This window comes from Fragaria vesca, linkage group LG7 (genome assembly GCF_000184155.1).
Source record: "Fragaria vesca subsp. vesca linkage group LG7, FraVesHawaii_1.0, whole genome shotgun sequence".
Classification (NCBI taxonomy): Eukaryota; Viridiplantae; Streptophyta; class Magnoliopsida; order Rosales; family Rosaceae; genus Fragaria; species Fragaria vesca.
Window position 1 is genome coordinate 10,672,335 of NC_020497.1, and position 18,918 is coordinate 10,691,252.

Consider the following 18,918-nt stretch of genomic DNA (forward strand, 5'->3'; position numbering starts at 1 on the left):
CCATGTATATATGTATAGAGGATGAGAAGCGGACGTCCGCACTCGGCTTAAAGTGCGGACGTCCATCCGTTCTCCACCCTCCGGCGCCGGCGACGGCACGCCTCCACCTCAGAAGACTCCAGCAGCGTCCCCGACCACTTTTCCTCCCCGACGAGTCCGTTTTTTTCCAGTTTTCTGGCGAGATCGACTTTGTTTGAAGTTTTGGGTGATCATCGAACATCATCGAGCTTTAAGGCAGAGCTTAGCAAACCCCAACAATAAGTTGAATATTTTTTTTTCTTTTTGACCAGTAGAATGACCATGGGAGACACCGATTAAGAAAATGGGAGAGATACAAATTTACTTTCCACCTTAGTTCTCCGCATTTATTCTCACACGTCTAGATACATGACACATGGAAAAATAAAGATGGAGAGCAAATTTGTATCCGGAAAAAACTCCACCATATTAACAAAGAGATTCTGTAAGATAATTTAGATTAGCTGTGCATATGTGATAGAGCTTGATTGTAGGCCATAATATTGAATCGAATAGATAGGAGACCTGTATAAAGTTTGTAATTCAGTTATGTGAGAATCAAGAAAACATATTCTTCATATTCAATTTCTCTTTAGAGTCCATAACTAAAACTGTGTGACCGATCTTGTTCCAACAAATTCAAGTTCCTTCAATATGTCCTGTACAGTCCCTTCAATATGAGATGCTTTCAAGAATGCTTACCTTCACTGCTACAACCTTTCATGAAATTCGCATAGGCTTGAGTTCTTGCAGTCAAGTTAATGAAATAGTCCCAACTCCCACCTCTCTATAGTGCATACGACACAAGTTACTTGGCTTTCTGACTACTAAAATTCGATAGATTTCACACTTCCTTTTTTTATCCCCACCTCACTCATTGTTGAATCTTGATACGTGACATTAAAACTCATGACTTCCAAGAACAAGTTACCGCTGACCGACATGACACAAGTCACCTGACTAGACTAGAAAATGACGCCACAAGAAATAAGGAACAGTAGATTGTGTTGAAGTGGTGGATTTCACTTGCAACTACCAGTTTAAGGTTTCCACAATGCTTTGCTATCAAGTATAAACCCACACATTCTATTAGTGTTTCTTTGTTGACATTACTGTGTTGTTTGAAGCGAATGGTTTCTATAGCTTGTCCTCTTTACCAGTATGCTCTTCTCCAATGGCTTTCCCCCTCTGGGCGTTTCTAGTGTGTTTCTTATCGGGAAAAAACAAATTTTATTTTTCCATGTAGATTGCACTTCTGCTGCCATCCGAAGTAGCTCGTTTACAAGTCTCAAGTCAGTAATGTCCGCAGGCCAGTAGTCAATACTTCGAAACTGAAGTGTTTTGAGATATAGAATGAAGAGAAGTAAACAAATCCGTCCAGAGTATCATTCATCGAAAATCCTAAAAATTCTTATCTACAGTAGAACGAGAAACAAAGACCACAGAAATTTACAACCAACACTTCTTTCACAAAACTATGAATATTATGATTTTCTATGATACAACATATATATCTACAAGGCGAGTGGCAATGTCGACATCAGAATGGTCACTTGTATTCAATTACCATAGCTAACTTTGCAGGCTATTGAGTAAGAGGAACACATTCCAGCTCAATCTCTAACATACCTCTCTCAACATTCTGCAGCCTAAGAGCAATCTGCTGTCTTACTTTCCCATCTATTAGGCTGATGACACCATCTTTTACCAGGGTGTTATCTTTGCTGGCTATCCACTTACCCAGCTGCGTCGTTTCATTGATCGAAGACTTCTCAAAGGCTACAGCAGCGGTGACCAGAGGTTGAATGTCAATCTCAGCCTCACCCATATAATCATCAGTTGTGAATGTATCCTTGTCATACACCAGCTGAATGTAGCCATCCAAATATTATGTTTAGCAATTATCATTTAAGACCAAGATGCAAAGCATGCAAAGATCATTATTAATTGTTATAGACAGATTCCTATACTGTACATAACTAAGGATAATCAAATCCACAAATTGTTATGTTTCTTGCTAAAGGTTAAGCATTGCATATGCTTAGGCATTGCTGCATGGTTAAAATTTAATCTTCCTTTGAGTCCTTTGACATCAAGCAGTGCTCAATGCAAGGATAGATCAAAATATCCACTGTTCATAACTCATGATACAATAATATTGGATTTAAACTTCCTTAATTGGGTAATTGGGTAATGTAATTACGAGACTACACTACTAAAGGAAGTTTTTGAAGTCCTGAAGGTTTTCCCTCGCATTTCGGTCACTTTTTTTTTGTTATTTCGTAATCCCCAGGTATGGTGCATGGAACGCTATTAAACGCATAAGTTATTTTAAAAAAAAAAAAAAAACACATACACGGAGGAGGGGGAGAGAGAGAGAGAGAGAGAGAGAGAGAGAGATAAATTAACTAACTTCATTAACTAACCCAGATCAATCTTGCACAAACTAGTAATATCAACAAGCCACGGATAAATTTGCAGGAATCTGTTTGAATTGGCCAAAAATTGGTTCATTGGGTGTAATTATCTTAGGATCTAATTTTTAATGAAAATGACTTACCACTTTCAGAGGAGGAATCTGTTCAGGAATTGACAGCATCAGGCTTTCATTCCACACTGGATTCAGGTTGTTCTTTATAACGCGTGTCTTCACTGACTGCAACAAACATTGTGGAAGAGTTCAGTCTTGGTATCAAAAGGTTGAATCCATCTTATCTATAATAGCTATAAGCAGAAGAAACTTACTTGGTGACCCAATGCAAGGATAACATAAGGATCACTTGTGACCACATCCCGGACAACTAAGTTCGTTCCTCTGACCACGTTCACTTTAATTAATCCAACAAATTCAACCATACCTGCCTATAATGTACACTAGCAACAGTAAGATTCAATCCCGTCGATTGTAAATTCAAATGTGTTTGGTAATCAAAGTTCACAGTTTTTGAACAACAATAATTTTTTGATCTCAAAAATGTTGACAGATGCATAGCCATCAACCTAATAGTTTATTTTATCTTCCAGTTTTAGTGGTACATACAAGAGTTCAACACAAACACAGAGACAAGTAAATTTTGAGCTTGGAATTCATCAAAATTAAGGAAATTCGCATTACAGACAAAGTTGTCATAACAAAACCACGTGCCAATTTGAAATGATATTTACAAAAAAAACAAAAAACAAAAAAATAACAAAAAAACTTGCTTTTCTATGTGTAAGTTAAAGAAAAAGACAAATCCTTTGAGCATCTAATCTCAGAAAATAAAAATATTTTTTGTAGCTTATGGTACTTATCAAATCACTACACAGAGAGAAAGGCCACAAAAAATTGTTGTGAAATAAAATACCATTATTCAAAAGAAAGTCATTACCATTGACATTGAGTTGCCCTTCTTTGCGGCTCTATGATCAGAGTCTTTTCTTCCCCAGCTATTACGAAATGCATGCCCGATACGATGTCTGGTAGGTTGCTTGTCACATTGTTTCTTGTCTTGGCTATAACTACTGCTTGAAGAATTGGTCGAAGAATGTCTCTTATGAGCAGGGGGAAAAGGACATGACATCTCATCACTTGTATTCAAAAAGTCTTGCAGCTCATATTTTCTCCTGAGTAGTCACAAAGTAAATTTCTGATTTAGTATATAAACTCTCAAACAAACACCACAGAAAATACATTATGTGCATTACCTAATAAAATAGAAGCGCTCCTCTATAGAAGAATCTGGTTTTGGTTTTTGAACATGTACTGGCATGCAAGCTTCAAACTTCTTGTTTATAGTAACATTTCCACCCATACTTGCCAGGCCATCAACTTCTTCATTTGTCCATTCATCTAGCTTCACTGAAACAACCTAGCATGTTTACCAGTCAAATTAGAATGCCATCAGACGAAAAGTAAACTCAAGAATAGGTTATCTTCTGTTTGATTGTTTTTTTGAATAAACTCAAGAATAAGTTTCAAGAAGGCGGAAATTATTAAGAAACATATGATGTGTTCTATAATCGACAAGATAGGTTTCCCTACCATACACTGATTTTGCAAAAAACTTAGTGGCAGGCGCCAGCCTGCGTCCTACGCTATTAATTATCCTTAAACCTCGAGGGATGATACCAAAAGAAAACAGCAGCACTTAACAGAAATAGTATCCAGAAATAAATGTGTTAAATCACCCGTAAAATCCCCATTCTCTGTTCTTCACACAACACTTATTTCTCCCATAGTCAAACCTTCAGGTCATAAAATATTTTGGTAAAGCCAGAACAAGGTTGCATAATCTTTTAGTATAGAGGATCATAGATCAGGAGCCATACCTTTGAAATATGCACTCCAAGGCTTCTATGTACACCAGAACACTTGATGCAAATAAATACTCCAAAATTTAAAGATCTGATATACACCAATTCATACATTCAAAACACAATGCAAGTAATCAAATGATTCATATCACATTGTAAAGCACATCTAGGAAGTATTCAACACAAAAGTTCATTTTTGACAAGATCTTTCATTTACCAAATGCACCAATGTTACAAATTCCTAAATCACAAGAAAATATAGAAGGGTAAGGAAGCAGAGTAGCCCTTCCAAGGAAAAAAAATGACAAACAAATTATGACTTAAAAGCTATTTTTATAGAGGAAAGTTGTTCTCATTAGACTGCCAAAATAACCGCTATAATTATCCTCCTACACAATTATATCAAAATTATCGTAGTTCTGCATGATAACTACTATGTCCCTGAACAATATGACCTGTAAAACTGTAAGTAGATACGAATATATACCGCCATTAAGTCTGTGTATGTTGTCTCAATTTTTGTGATATTCTGTAGGGTGGGTGTCCAACAATGACACACACACAGAGGAACAAAATGAAAGGAAAGTCTTGCGTAACATCTCTCTCGTAAGATACACTTATGTAGGTTATAACAAACATAGATAGGAGTAATGTTCAATTGCACAAACAACTCGATATGTTTTCCAAGTAGACAATTGTTTACGTTCTAAGAACTCATCAGGTTCAAGATTTTTCAACATAGAGCACTAGCACCAAGAATGTTGCAGCTTTATGATCCGGCAAGGGAGCAAAAACAGTGGTACCCTACAGCTCGCCATCTGGTAATTACTTCTTAATAGGATAGCCATTACATAGTCATATGCACCATGATTATTAGTGCACAGACCCAAATAAACAAAAATTAAAAAAAGACTTATCAAACAAAATCATTTAGTTGGATATCAAGTCCTATTTAATAAGCACTTTTTCTTATATTAGCACTTAATTGGTTAGCTAGATTGAGTAAAGATTTGGGCATCTTTATGGGCTTATACTTCTAAGGAATTTAGGGATTATAGCCTTTCTTCCATTATTCTTAACTAGGAAGCAGCTGTAGTGTAATCTTTTTGTTTGGTGTTAGTCCTAAAAGCTGAGCTGCTATGCCTTTAGTCATAGCTGCTCTCTTTTCTTTTTAAGCGGACTTCTTGTCCGCCTCCTAAAAAAATTGGTTAGCAAGATTGAGACTGAAAACAAAAATATGATACAGGTTATGGTACAGGCAATTCAGAATTGACAGGGATCAACTGTGAAAGTCAAAAATGTATACATAATATGTAACATTAATTAAAAAGATGCGTATCAAATCAGGTTGAACAGAAAATACCAGTTACCTATACTTCAGTATGTATAGATCAATCATCAATACTTCTCATTAAGAACCATTCAGTAACAATACATTTCATCACTCGTCATGATTTTCCTTCAATTCATTTATGTATAGGGCCCAACAGATAGTGAATCTTTGTAAATTTTGATCATCCACGTTGTAATATAGACATGCTATTAATGTAAATTGTGATATACTTCAACTCAAAAGTAAAATTACTACGAAGAAAAAGAAGGTTGTAGAAATAAAGTATATTGACAGTAGACAGAAAAAGACAAAGCCACACTTACACCCATTTTGGATCTGGAGATCCACAATCAGCACAGGACTTGTTGGCAGATTGATGCAGCAAAATCTCCAGCCTTTCTTGTGGACCTGATCAATGAAGTATTAGAATTGAAAAAAGATACAATATGCTCTTATTATGATGTGACAGAGATCTAAGACTAAGAAGATTAAATCAAAAAAAGAAAAAAAAGAAAAAAAACAAACATTTGTATTTTAGATAGACTGGAGTCACTGGACTGCTTGGCCATACAGAGCTCACTTTAGGTTTGATTTGTACAGGAACTCTGATCTAACTATAAATGCAGCCTCAAGTCTTATTAAGGCTGGAAGCATCTTGCCGATTTCCAGCTATAGTTAGTTTCCATTGTGAACCTCATACATTGTATGTTCTCACACTTTGTTTGGTTACATGGACGTGGACATAAAACAACAACACATATAATTTAGGTCTTGGATCTTCTGTGAGCTACCTGTACTGCTGCTAACTAGCTGATCAACAACCATCACATTTGAAATATAAATTGGAATGGCTCATATTGTTTCAAATTGTATAATACGCTCTTAACTAAGAATTGTGGGATATAACTAACTATACTATCTTTGACCAAGGGAAAGATAGAGCTTGACAAATCAGAACAAAAAAAAGATATTAAAGACACCTAACAATAACAAGCCACGTAGAATAGTTTACCGGATAATGTCCGTCGATCACTTTGGGTTCTCCAATTGGGTGCATCTGAACATAAGAGATCATATAGGCAAGACCCTTGTTCTGCAAAGGCAACCAATTCAATTAATACCAACCTGCCAATACAGACTCAACTAGCGTAACATAGAGCAATGAAACAACATCAAAGGTTTCTAATGTAGGAAACTAAATTTAAGATCAGAAAAGTACACCATTAATTCGAGTTCACATTAAGCATTTTTAAACAACAGATGTTGAGGTTATGAAATCATATATCCCGTTCACATGTTCCTGTTAAAATAAAGCTGACCAAGAGCATATTTTCATTTCAAGAGAATTGTCCTCCTCTCACATAGAAAATATTTGCTTCTTTACAATATCAAACCTATATATCCTCGTCAATTTTCAGCCTTTTTTGTATAAAGCATTTGCTACCATTTTGGCTCAAAAAAGTATTATGGAAATACAAAAATAAATGATCCCAAAAAAAAAAAATAAAACATGGTTATACCGGAAACATTGTTGTGACCAGAATTTTCTTGCTGGGTAGCCATCTCCATCTGCCAATGATTCAGACCAAATCATGAAACAGGTGCTACCTTATGAGAATAGCCATTTTATCAGCAAACTTATCTGCATTCAAATTGTCAACATTAAGAAAAGCAAACGTAACAAGACAATCATGACAGATAGAACAAACCAAAATAGGGATCATCTTACATATGCAAATATAGGATAAATGACATTAGAGTGCCATCCACCCTTGTTTTTATTATTGAATATGGTTTTTTTTATCTGAAAATCAAAAGGGCTTCTTCTCAGTTTGCTCCTCTGCATCAAAAAATAAGCATACAAAAGAACCAATTCAGACAATTGGGTACATAGACAAAAAGAACAAATCTTTTGATACATTGTGCAAATTGATCATTACCCAGAAAAGGAAAAAAAAATGGGTTTTTGCAAATTGGGAATCAAAGGCTGACAATTATAGAGATTGAAGCTCAAATTGGCAAAACAAGGGAGGAAGGTGGGAAAAGGAATTGTGGGTAAGGCAAGAATGAGAATATTTGATGTTATCTGATGGAGTTTAGGCAAAAAGACAAGACAGAGATTCAGGGGAAGAGGATAGAAATGATGAGAAGAAGAATCTGCATCTGGGTTTTTGACAAGTTCTCTTCAAATTAAATTTCGTGTAGGTTTTTTTATTGAATTAACATTTTAAAGATACCACTAGTTGTTTGTCTTCTTTATGGGTAAAAATCCTCACATAAAACTTTTTTGGTTACAGAAAAGAAGCCTCTAAACTGAAAATACGAAAATGAGAGTCTGGCATGAGAAAACTAAAAAGAAAACTGAAAAACCCACAGTTTGGCTTATGAAAGACAAAATTAAATATCCCGATCAAACCAAAAATTAAGAAAAAATAAGACACAGGAAAGACCAGGTCGGGAAATGAACGAAGGTTGGTGGAGGATTGTGGCGTATCACTCAAGATATGAACACGCGGTATTTGACTAACAATATTAAAGGATAGTAATCGAAAAAAAAATGTTGTAGCATATTTCTTAACGTGTGAGTGTGACTTGGTCTTATGTTACTAAGATATAATAAGTTTACATGTTAGAATATGATTATGTTTTCTTTCTTTAAACCTAAAAGGTACTCATGCTCAGTACAAACTTTTCATTTTTGAAAAGGTACTTAAGGTTGTACCTGGAATAGTCAAGAACATTGTTTTCTTTTATAAGAATCTTGTTGGTATGCGTGCTAGCTGCAAATTAATCTACCATTTAGATGGTATGTGTAAGAAGAAAGTAGCAAAATCTGTAGTGCAGGAGCCTCATAAAGAGAATCGAGTTGAAGCACTAGTCAATTTGGCAAACCCAAATTACTCACAAGGTTCGCTGAAGTTCGCAGGAGTTCAATATGGAGGAGCCATGTCTTTGATTCTAAAGCCCCTACAACCACTAATGCCTTCAAAGCCACTGGTAACGCGTAAACCAATTGTCATCAAGAAATCGTTGCTTGGTTCTGATGTCACTGAGAGACTGGCGCTAGCTGAAATTGGCACAAATTGTTTAGAACCAACAAGGAATGATACAACGGATGATGTACCTGATATGAGTGTAGAGCTGCTGTTGGTTTCTACCAATGCGCAACCAATTGATCAAGCTATGCAGAAACCAAAGGATACACCTTTGAGTTGTGTTTCCAAGAACTGCAATTCCTCGTAGACCTTGGAGCTGTGTGATATTCAAGTGACTACTGGTATGGCTGAGATAGCTTCAACTCCGGATATTACTATTATGCAGTCTGTGGCAACACAAGGAGTTAAGGATGTGTTTCAGGAAGGTACTATCCAAATGCATAAGGTTATGAATCCGAGTTCTCTACCAACTCCTTCGGATTTGAACTTTGCTGCAAAAACTACAGGCATAGTCACTGAGGTTGTCAAAGAACCAAGTTCTCGGCTACCTCCTTTTGTGGATTTAATTCAGGCTGCTAGGTTGGAGAAGCCTAACACTGACCTTGAGCCTAAAGTCTTAGCAACTGGAGCTGTCAAGCGCCATCGGCTATCAAAGGTAGAACAAAATGAGCCTGCTGATCTAGTCTCTAAGAGGGAGAAAAAATCTCGACCAATTATCCAGTTTCCTCCTAGCCAGCTAGGTCTTATTCAAGAACCTAATGACACTTTGATTACTAAACCGGAGTCTCTGCTGAAGCCAAAGAAGAAAAGGGACGCCTCCTTGGCTCAAAAAACAAAACACCTAGCCCTGTAGCTACAGAGGAACATGAGCTAAGAGTACTTTGCTCCAACACCCCACCAAGCCCTGACCCGAAGGGCAAAAACAAAATGCAGTAAGTGTCGAAGTATGGATAGCCTGGCAGACTGTGTGAGCTAGCTGCAGCTAGATGGATTCATAAAGCTTGGAGTACCGCAATTGAGCATCTTGCCTCCGGTTTTATGTTTCTCTGATATCTTGTTTGTATCTAGTTTAATCCTCTGTTAAACTCACTGAAATAAGTGAGCTTATTGTCTAATGTAATGGTTATGATACCATTTTGGCCTGAGTTTTTTCAATGAAATATTATTATTATTTTCAAAAAAAAAAAAGGTACTTTGTAATTCCCTATATAAATAGCCCCTATCATAAATAATACAACAACAGTTCTACGATTTTCTTTGATATCATCTCTCAAATCACTTTTACTCTTTCACGTTATCAACATCTCGTGAGCGGATAGCTCCACCAATTATTCAAATTACCCCCTTCCCTATTTTTTTCCGAAAAAGCCTTCAGGCCCCCTAGACCTGATTTCGGCCGCAAATTCCGGCCACCTCCGGCCGAACTTTCGTTCAATTTCAAGCTTTTTCGACTTTGAAGACAATTATGGTAAGTTGAAAGGTATATATCAAAGTTATTTACTTTCGAATAACTCAGGGGATAAAGTCACTTCCCCCTTCTTCTACTCCACTCCTCTGCTTGGGTTTGTGTCATTGCAGGAAAAATCCCGAAATTTTATTCACGGGTTCGAGTTATGTTTGATCAACTTCGGTTGTACTTCCGAGTTATGTTTGATCAACTTTGACTATACCTCCGGGTGCGCTAATAAATTGAGTACACGAAGTTTCGAAAATTGAAAAGTAAGAAAACAAATCGTGGCATTCAAATGATGCCTTATTACATAGCTTGGAAATAGAGAAAAACAGACTAGCCGATGACGTCAAAGTCATGTGGCATTTAACCGAAACCTTGGCGAGTTGATAAACCCAAACCCAGGAACCAGTCCAACTAGCCTACTCACTGTGTCTCAGGAAATTGTAACTGCTGTGGATCTCAAGATTACTGGTTCAAGAATTATCGCTGTAATACCCTAGATTTTCATATCAATTTTCCTTGTATCATTTTCGGAATTAATGAAGGAATATTTATGGAAATTTTTTAGTTTGTGCGAAGTTGAAGTTTCAGGAGTAAATTTTAAGGTGCTTTGACTTTTAAGAGGCCCAAAAGTTGACTTTATTTTTCATAAGTTATTTGCAAAAATTTCCTTCATGAAAGTTATAGAGTTTGGCGATACGAGTTCATAGACACGCGGCACGTGTAAATCGGATGTCGTATGAGAAAGTTATGGTAAGAGGAAGTTAGTTTTCGGTTTTGGAAAAAGTATAAGTAGAAAAATGTGTGGGAGATATTTTTAGAAAACCTATAATTGCAGCAGCCCAGTTCTCAGTCTCTCTCTCTTCTCCCTCCCGACCCTCCCACGCCCTCTTTCTTCTCCGGTCGTTTTCTTCCTCATCCGGCCACCATTTTGGACTCCGTCGGTTTCGTTGGATCCGCACCGACATCCTCTCCATTTCTGGAGCAGTCCCGCTCGCCGCCTCATCGCCATGAAGCGGCGGAGCTCCTGCTGTTCCGCCATAAAGCTGGCGATTTTGACGGTGATTCCGGCCAAGTTTAGGTGAGTCTTGCTCTCCTCTCTCTTCTAAAGATGTTTATACCTCTTTGGTGACCTAAAGAGCTAGTTTGGGTGCCGGATTTGTAGGTTTGGTTTTTGAATTCGGGTTGGTGCTTCGGGGCGTTTTCCGGCCGATTCCGGCCAAATTGTCTCAAATGTCAGGTATAAAAGATGTTTCCCTCCCTTAAATCTACAACTTTGATGTTTTGAGTTTTCTCAAATTCGAAAGTTGGTAGTGGCGCATGGGGCCCACTCACCACCGCCTGTGGTGGCGCGTGGCAGCTAGTCCGGCAGTGTTTGTGGCTTAGTTTGTTGTGTTTTAGCTAGCTCTTGTTGTTGTGAGCTTGTTGAGATGTAGAATTTCTAGGTTGTGAGCAAGGTTTGCATGTTAGAACTTTAAGTGTGATATTATGCTTGGTTGAGGTTTGAGTTAGGGTTTGAGGATTAGAGGCAGCCTTATTGGGGTCGTTAAGTTTGACGACCTTGGAAAGTTGTCCTCCCTTGGGCTAAGGATTAGTTAAGGGTGTTTTGTTTTCCTATAGTACTCTATTACTAAGGTTAATATGTGTGTGATTTTAGGTGATTTGTGAAATTGTGAGTTGGCTTGCTCTTGTGTTTTGCGGAAACGCAGCGGGATATTGAGGTGAGTAAATCTCACCAAGGTTCACTTTTGAACCAAGTTTTATTATGGTCATTTGATGATGATAATGATTATGATGTTGAATTTAATACCTGCTATTATTTGTTTTAAAATATATGAGTTTAATCGCTAATGGCTCATAGGTAAGATAAAATAAGTTTTTCATATATGTTATTTTTGAGGTTCATGTGATCATAATTTAATTAATTATTGATAGGTTATTCTTGTGGAATATCTATATTGTTCAAATAAATATATCTATGTGGAAGGATATAATTTATGATGTGATCTTGTGTTGTTGATGATGATGTTGTGATATTATGATTGTTGGATAAATAGCCAAACCGGGTACCAACCCTTTAATCGGGTGATTGATTACGGTTAAGATGTTATTTATTATTTTGTGTTTTGATATTGGACAGTCAAACCGGGTTCCAAGCCTTTGGCCGGGTGATTGGTTATGGTTAGGAATAAAGCTCTAATCCGTCTGTCGGTGTAGGTCATGGGAGATACCTTATGGTATCTAGGACCCATGGGTACACAATTTGTTGTTGTAGGTCATGAGGGGTATTTATTAATACCTGGGACTCATGGGTACATGTTATTTGAAAAAGTGTTGGAATCATGAATTTAATTATTGATATAAACTGCTCTTATGATATAATTGGATGTTGGAGGTTTTGTGTTATTTTGAGAATTACTCATACGGGCTTTTTAGCTTACCGGGTTTGTTGTTTACAACCCGGTGCACCAATTCTTGGTGTGGGGGTTAGATCTACAGGGGAGGATCAGCAGGGTTGAGGCGGAAGCTTAGTGGCAGGCTTTTTGTTGAGTTTGCTGTACACTGTATATTTTTATATTTGGGGTAGACATTATTAAACTCATGTGAGTGTTTCATTTTCTTGATTTTCAAATTTATATAAATAAAGAAATATAATATTGGACTCAGTGTTAAGTTGTGTGACATTTACATTTCCACTTTGAGCTTTAGCTTTCTATGGAGTTGGTTGAAACAGGTTTTGGGATTTTAATATTTTAAGGTATATCATGCCCAAATTTTTAAAAAATTATCTTTCAAAAATTGGGGTGTGACAGTCGCGCTCATCCTAAAGTTACAGCTGCTTACAAAAAGTACAAAGAATCGTTGGAGATCAATTGTACAGAGAACAATGGCGGTGACCAAAATGTCAACCTCAATGTTGCAGACTTCAACGGACGAGATTCCGATTTAGATGCCTTTGACTTTGACGTCATCGGCTAGTCTGTTATCTTTATTTGCAAGCTATTTACAATTTTTCAAGACTTCATTGTACTCAATTTATTAATGCTATGAATGAAATTTCTTTTTCAAAATAATTTTTTTTGTCTCTCATAGATCGTATTAAAAAAAAACGTTTTATTAATAACTCACACACCCTACATATGTCCTTGAGGTTTGAACCCGTGACCTCAAAGTTGTCAGTTAAACACCTTAACGAACCAAGGCACGGCTCACCGACCTCATAGATCGTATTAATTTACAGACAAAATATATAATTTTTACATCGTCTTTAGAAACATGACATATTTACAATTTGTTATAAAGTAAAGAAAAGAAGAAGAGAAGACACAGAGAGAATAGTTGGGAGGAGATATAAGTATATTCATTTATTCTCATTAGCCTCCTTATATAGAGGTAGGGTTTACATCAGAGTACATAACTAATGAGTAATTACGTGGACATCCACATAGATTATAATATTTATAACACTCCCCCTTGGATGTCCACCAATGAATGATGAAATTTGACGTGTTTAATGTTGTCTCGTTAAAAACCTTGCCAGGTAAGAAAAACTCAGTGGAAGAAAAATAACCTTGGTCGAAGGAGAAAAAAAGTACAACGCGCATATGTCTTAGGTAGCATACTTCTGGATGCTCCCCTTGATAAGAATCTCCCCTTGAACGTTGCAAGCTTCATGCGCCATAAATAACGGTTTGATTTGTCAATCACTAAAGTGAGACCAAGCGTGCTTTGCATATAGGGTCTCATCATAAAATTGTGTACCTGTAAAGTTAAAACAATACCAACAGAACTAAACGATTATAAATAGGTTTTACCTCATTAAGTCGTGTATGACCTAATTCATACACTAAGTAATAGCTAATCAACATAAGCTAATTGACATTAAAGCATTGAAACATCATCATGGCGTATCCAGCCATACACATCAATATCTATGTGTATGATACGTCTCATATGAACTATACAAGAGCTCTGAGTAATTCATAACTTTCCAAGAGTTAAAATATGTAGCAACATAATGATCATAATTCGAATTCGATTGTGTAGTCCGATCATAATACTCATTGAGGCAATTTCGATCACGTTAGCTATAACGGAATGAGTATATATGAGTTAACTTTAGACTATTTGATTCCATGAATTAGCTTCAAGCTCTCTTAAGTATTCATAGATCGAATTACATTAGAATCATTCATGTACTTGAATCCTTTAACGATTTGACAAGCGATACGCTTATAATGACACTTCATTTTTTGGAATTGCTTTTAGCAACGTGTCTTTTATGATTCTCATAATATATGATGACAAATGCCGTAAGTTTCTCGTCAATAACAACTATATCTATTATGTAACACTGTACTTACAGAAAATTGTCACGTATAAGGAAAGATATTCATAATCCCCATGTCTCTTGTAGACATTATGCGATAGTGATTTATATTCACTATGATCAATACTCTTTTGTATCATGTAGGGTAAAGGTCAAAGAATCTCATCACATTTCATATATTTAGTTTCATTGGAATTGCCTCTTTCCAATTTGGCCAATAATATGCTTTTGTTGACATGCATAATGAAATGTGGCATAGCATCGATTAATACGGTCCTTAATGGTCTTTGGTAGCTACCATTTGTAATTTGTCATAGATGATCATCATTCATTGATCCCACACATTCTTATATGCATGCATTTTTGATATTAGGTACCCATGCCACTTCTGGGGAAAATATTGTCACTTCTAGGACAAATATTATCTAGCGAATGTGGATCTTTTACTTGTAATATCATGTAGACCATTAGAGGACTTGTATAATCTTCCATTTTCAGGAGTTTAAAACTTTAGACCTAGTGGATACATTCTACTCAAATTCACGCCGTTATTCAAATGACAGTAGTCTTGTTCTCCCCCTAATGGCGGGAAGACTGTCATGTTATGACCATCCGCAAATATGTGTTTAAAGCTCTATCACTTTATTTCGAGTGAAATATTCATTGACTGGTGGCGAACCTAAACCATGTATGAGGTCAAAAACATTATATTCATTTGTTGGTGTTGTTGCATATTGGGTTCTGGGTTGTATTTTTTCGATTACTGATTTGCAATTGTTTTGCTTTGTTGTTAATTAGAGCAGACAAACATGTTGCTAAAGGATGCTCGCATCTGACATTGGGATCATGGGAGAGCAAAAATCCAATCCCGACCGCCGAGAAAACACCGGTGGACTTTAGACCCACATAGCCAAATTCGCTATTGACTCCACCATCAACTCTGTCAAATTCAAAGCCCTTGCGGGTTTGTTTCCATAAACTTTTTTGTAGACAATTGAGTTTTTGTTATTTGATCCAAATTATTAATCTGGGCACGTTTCAGAAACTATGAATATACTATTTGGTCTTTCTATTCAAGTAGTTAACACCTCTTGCTTTCTAGTTCCATAATCTATTAGTTAATTTTTTACTGAATGATGCTAATGGTGTTGAATTTTCTGTATTTATGGTTGAAATGCACAAACTTGAATCTGTAGGCTGTAGGGATCTAAAGTTTACGAACTAATGTGGAATTATGTTTAATTTTAACAAGCCATTTGTTTCTGTATTGTATGAGCTGTTGGAATTAGAACATAAAAACAATGCATACATTGTACATTTAATCACTAATATATAGTCTTTTTTTCTTTTTTTTTTAACAGGAATCACTTATATATAATCTAAGGATATGATCTTCAAGTAAGCAGAGGTTAAGTATTTGTAAGTTACTGCTTGTGTTTAATAATGAGACTTATTATTAGGTTGTGTTAATTATTTCCTTTTGGCTCTTTATGAGGCTATTGCATTTAAATGTACGTGCTTTATTAGCATAATCATGACAGAAATTGATGATCATGCTGTACACATACCTTTGATAGAAGATGGAGACCAGATACCTTCAAGAAAAAATCAATGGAGTGATCGAGTGGGCAGCTTTCGTTGGCGATAAGGCAATGTGGATCTTCAGTTATACACTTTAACTATGTACCTAGTGAAGTTTCTTTAATTGTACCAAATGCATCTTTTCTTTTATTTGATAGGTTGACTACAAAAATTTCAACTGCGATAGCATTGTAAATGTGATTTATTCAAGTTTTCTATTATTGTTCTAATGATAATTTCATTTTAATTTCGTGAATTGATCCAATAAATTGAAAAAATTGTCGTCTTTCAAGTTGATAGACAATGAATTACTATCTCCGTCATCACCTACAACCCTATCAATCTAAAAATTGATGTGAAAGTCTCTCAAGTCAACGTTTTCGATGAGAACTGTTGTGTTTTTAAGTTGATGTAGACCACAAGTAATGTATTACTACATCAATTTATAAGTAAAACTGTTATTGAATAATTACATACACAACGGTACACAACGGTGTATCTGGTGCTAACGGTATGTGCTGCATATAACTACAATGGGTTTTAACTAAAGGTAGTTGTATATTATTATAATAGACAACAATGAACTACCGTTGTGGAGTGGAACATAAAAAGACAACACCTGCCTAGACAACGGATATAAAATTTTTTAGACAATGGTGTCGCACCGTTGTCTACAAAGAATATTGTACTAGTGGTATCAACCACGATATCAATCTCTAATGGTGTACTTACAACCTTTGTATGTGTAGCCGTATCAGAAACTCTAACATTGTATCATGATATTTTCTTCAGGAGAACCATGTCAGTTGGATACATGTGCATCCCACAAATCAAATGAGGTATAGAGTATTTGAGTTAATATGGATAATCTCATCGACTTAAATCCAAGTTGACGTCTATGCTTTTAGCATATACATTTGTCAAGATCTTTTATCAATCACTAACTGAGACATTTCTCAAAATCAAAATAAGATGATGGAAAAACAACTCACATCATTTTATATCGTTCTTCAAGAACAATCTCTCTCCCCCTCATGACAAGAGGATTGTCTCATTAAAGTGACAACTCAAAAATATGTGACAAATACGGCTATGAGTAGGGCTAGTGGTCATCAAAACTTGTTATTGATTTCAGACAACACTATAAGTAAAATATGACATAACTTGTCATGCCAAATAATATATTTGGTTCAATGAACTTTTGGTTCATGATATTATGTGCCTTAGTTCAATGTAAAATTTGGTACAATCTATATCATATATTAATCGATTTTGAACCGCATTGGAGACACTTAATTCAAAGATGATGCTCTTCTGGAGCCATCAATCATATGTGAAATCGAAGCTTCAGGTTCGAATTTACAATGGTTCTCAGATTTCGTATGTCAAACTTCAGATTCAAATAATTCAAGTGCTCAAAACTTCAGGCTCGAGTAACCCAAGTGAAATTTCATACGTTCGAGATATAAGGCTGGTGGCTCGTATGATCAATATATAACAATAAAATTTAAACAATAAGTACAATAATAAGAAAACTGTAAAGAGCAAAAAGTAAATAAATTGTTACACATGAAACTTCTGGTTCCATGAATTAATAAAATACATAGATCTTCAGGTCTGGCTAACTTTATCAAATATGATAATTTTTTATTTCCCGATCTCCTCTAGTTACATAAGAACGTAATATCATATAAGGCGAGGAACTTCGGGCCCTCATATAACTAGGGATCACAAGATGTGGTTCCGTCATATTATATATGACTTTAAAGGACTTTTGGCTCTCCTTAATTGCATGAGTTTTGAGAATCTTCATATTGCAATTTCATTATATTACTCTTTAAGGATCTTCAGGCCCTCCATAGTTCGATTAAGAGACTTCAGGTCTCGATCTATGATCACAAAACTCAAACTAATTGTAAACGTGAGTTTGTTCTCAATTCAGAAAAATAAAATTGTATCGGGTAATATACCTATTGAATCCAAATAGGTACCTATTAACGAACACATAAATAAATTCAAAAGCTCTAGCAAAGTAGCATGATTTTCACGCCAATGAGTCCATAAAAAAAATCAAGGGTATATGTTGGCTATGCTAGCAGAGATCTATTAGATCACTCATAATTTGATTCTATATACCATTGAGTACCAAAAACATGGGTAGCTTGCTATTGAATATCACAAACCATGGCTACCTATGAGAGGTGTCTATACCGTATAGAGGAAAGTAAAACTAAGAGCAGAGTCACAATTAAACGAAAAGCATGAACAAGGGTCGAACATGTTTCTTGAAGCAGATAACGAAAAATGTTTCTATCACCACCCACAAAAAGCAAAGCAATTTTACAAATCGAGATACATCCATTCGGTCACAAAATCGAAACCAAGATCACCACCAAATATTAACAAATTAAAATACAGTAGAATAATTGAAACGAGTCTCTAACCATATTGATTGACTAATAGAAGATTTAAAGATAACATAGATCGGTTAAACTATTATCAGAGATATCGAAAAACTCATAGATCAAGAGAGTTTATGGCCAGACAACAAAATCACCCCATATGACTCATGTATCATCATAGAGTACAATAATAAAAGTAGAAAAGCAAAGTATGATCATGTAAAGGTGAACGGCTAAAAATAGTTTTGGTTTTCTAGGGTTGGTCGTTATCAACTCAAGGGTAGAGTCGTGCTGATAACGTGTTATAAATTAAAGGAAAGAAGAAGAGAAGACACATAGAGAATAGTTGGGAGGAGGTAGAAGTATATTCATTCATTCTCCTTAGCCTCCTTATATAGAGGTAGAGTTTACATCAGGGTATATAACTAATGAGTAATTATGTGAACATCTATATAGATTATAATATTTATAACACAATTTACATTGTAAGAATGTGTTTTTTTTCCGTCCGTTCCTAATAAAGGTAAATGTGATCCCCTCATTCAGTTTTCAATCCACAGATCTTATTT

At 35.8% G+C, this 18,918-nt stretch overlaps 1 protein-coding gene across 1 annotated transcript; it reads right to left on the reverse strand.

Annotated features, from left to right (window-relative positions):
• Nucleotides 1-1,469: 1,469 nt before the first annotated feature.
• LOC101309966 (probable ADP-ribosylation factor GTPase-activating protein AGD11-like) lies at nt 1,470-7,848 on the reverse strand. Its single transcript, XM_004307071.1, has 11 exons — nt 7,588-7,848; nt 7,377-7,487; nt 7,168-7,289; nt 6,660-6,740; nt 5,971-6,055; nt 4,330-4,405; nt 3,706-3,869; nt 3,390-3,624; nt 2,764-2,880; nt 2,579-2,674; nt 1,470-1,885 (listed from the first exon to the last, which is right to left on the reverse strand). The coding sequence occupies exons 3-11, from the start codon at nt 7,214-7,216 to the stop codon at nt 1,604-1,606; spliced, it is 1,185 nt and encodes a 394-aa protein (XP_004307119.1). The 5' UTR covers nt 7,217-7,289; nt 7,377-7,487; nt 7,588-7,848; the 3' UTR covers nt 1,470-1,603.
• Nucleotides 7,849-18,918: the final 11,070 nt, after the last annotated feature.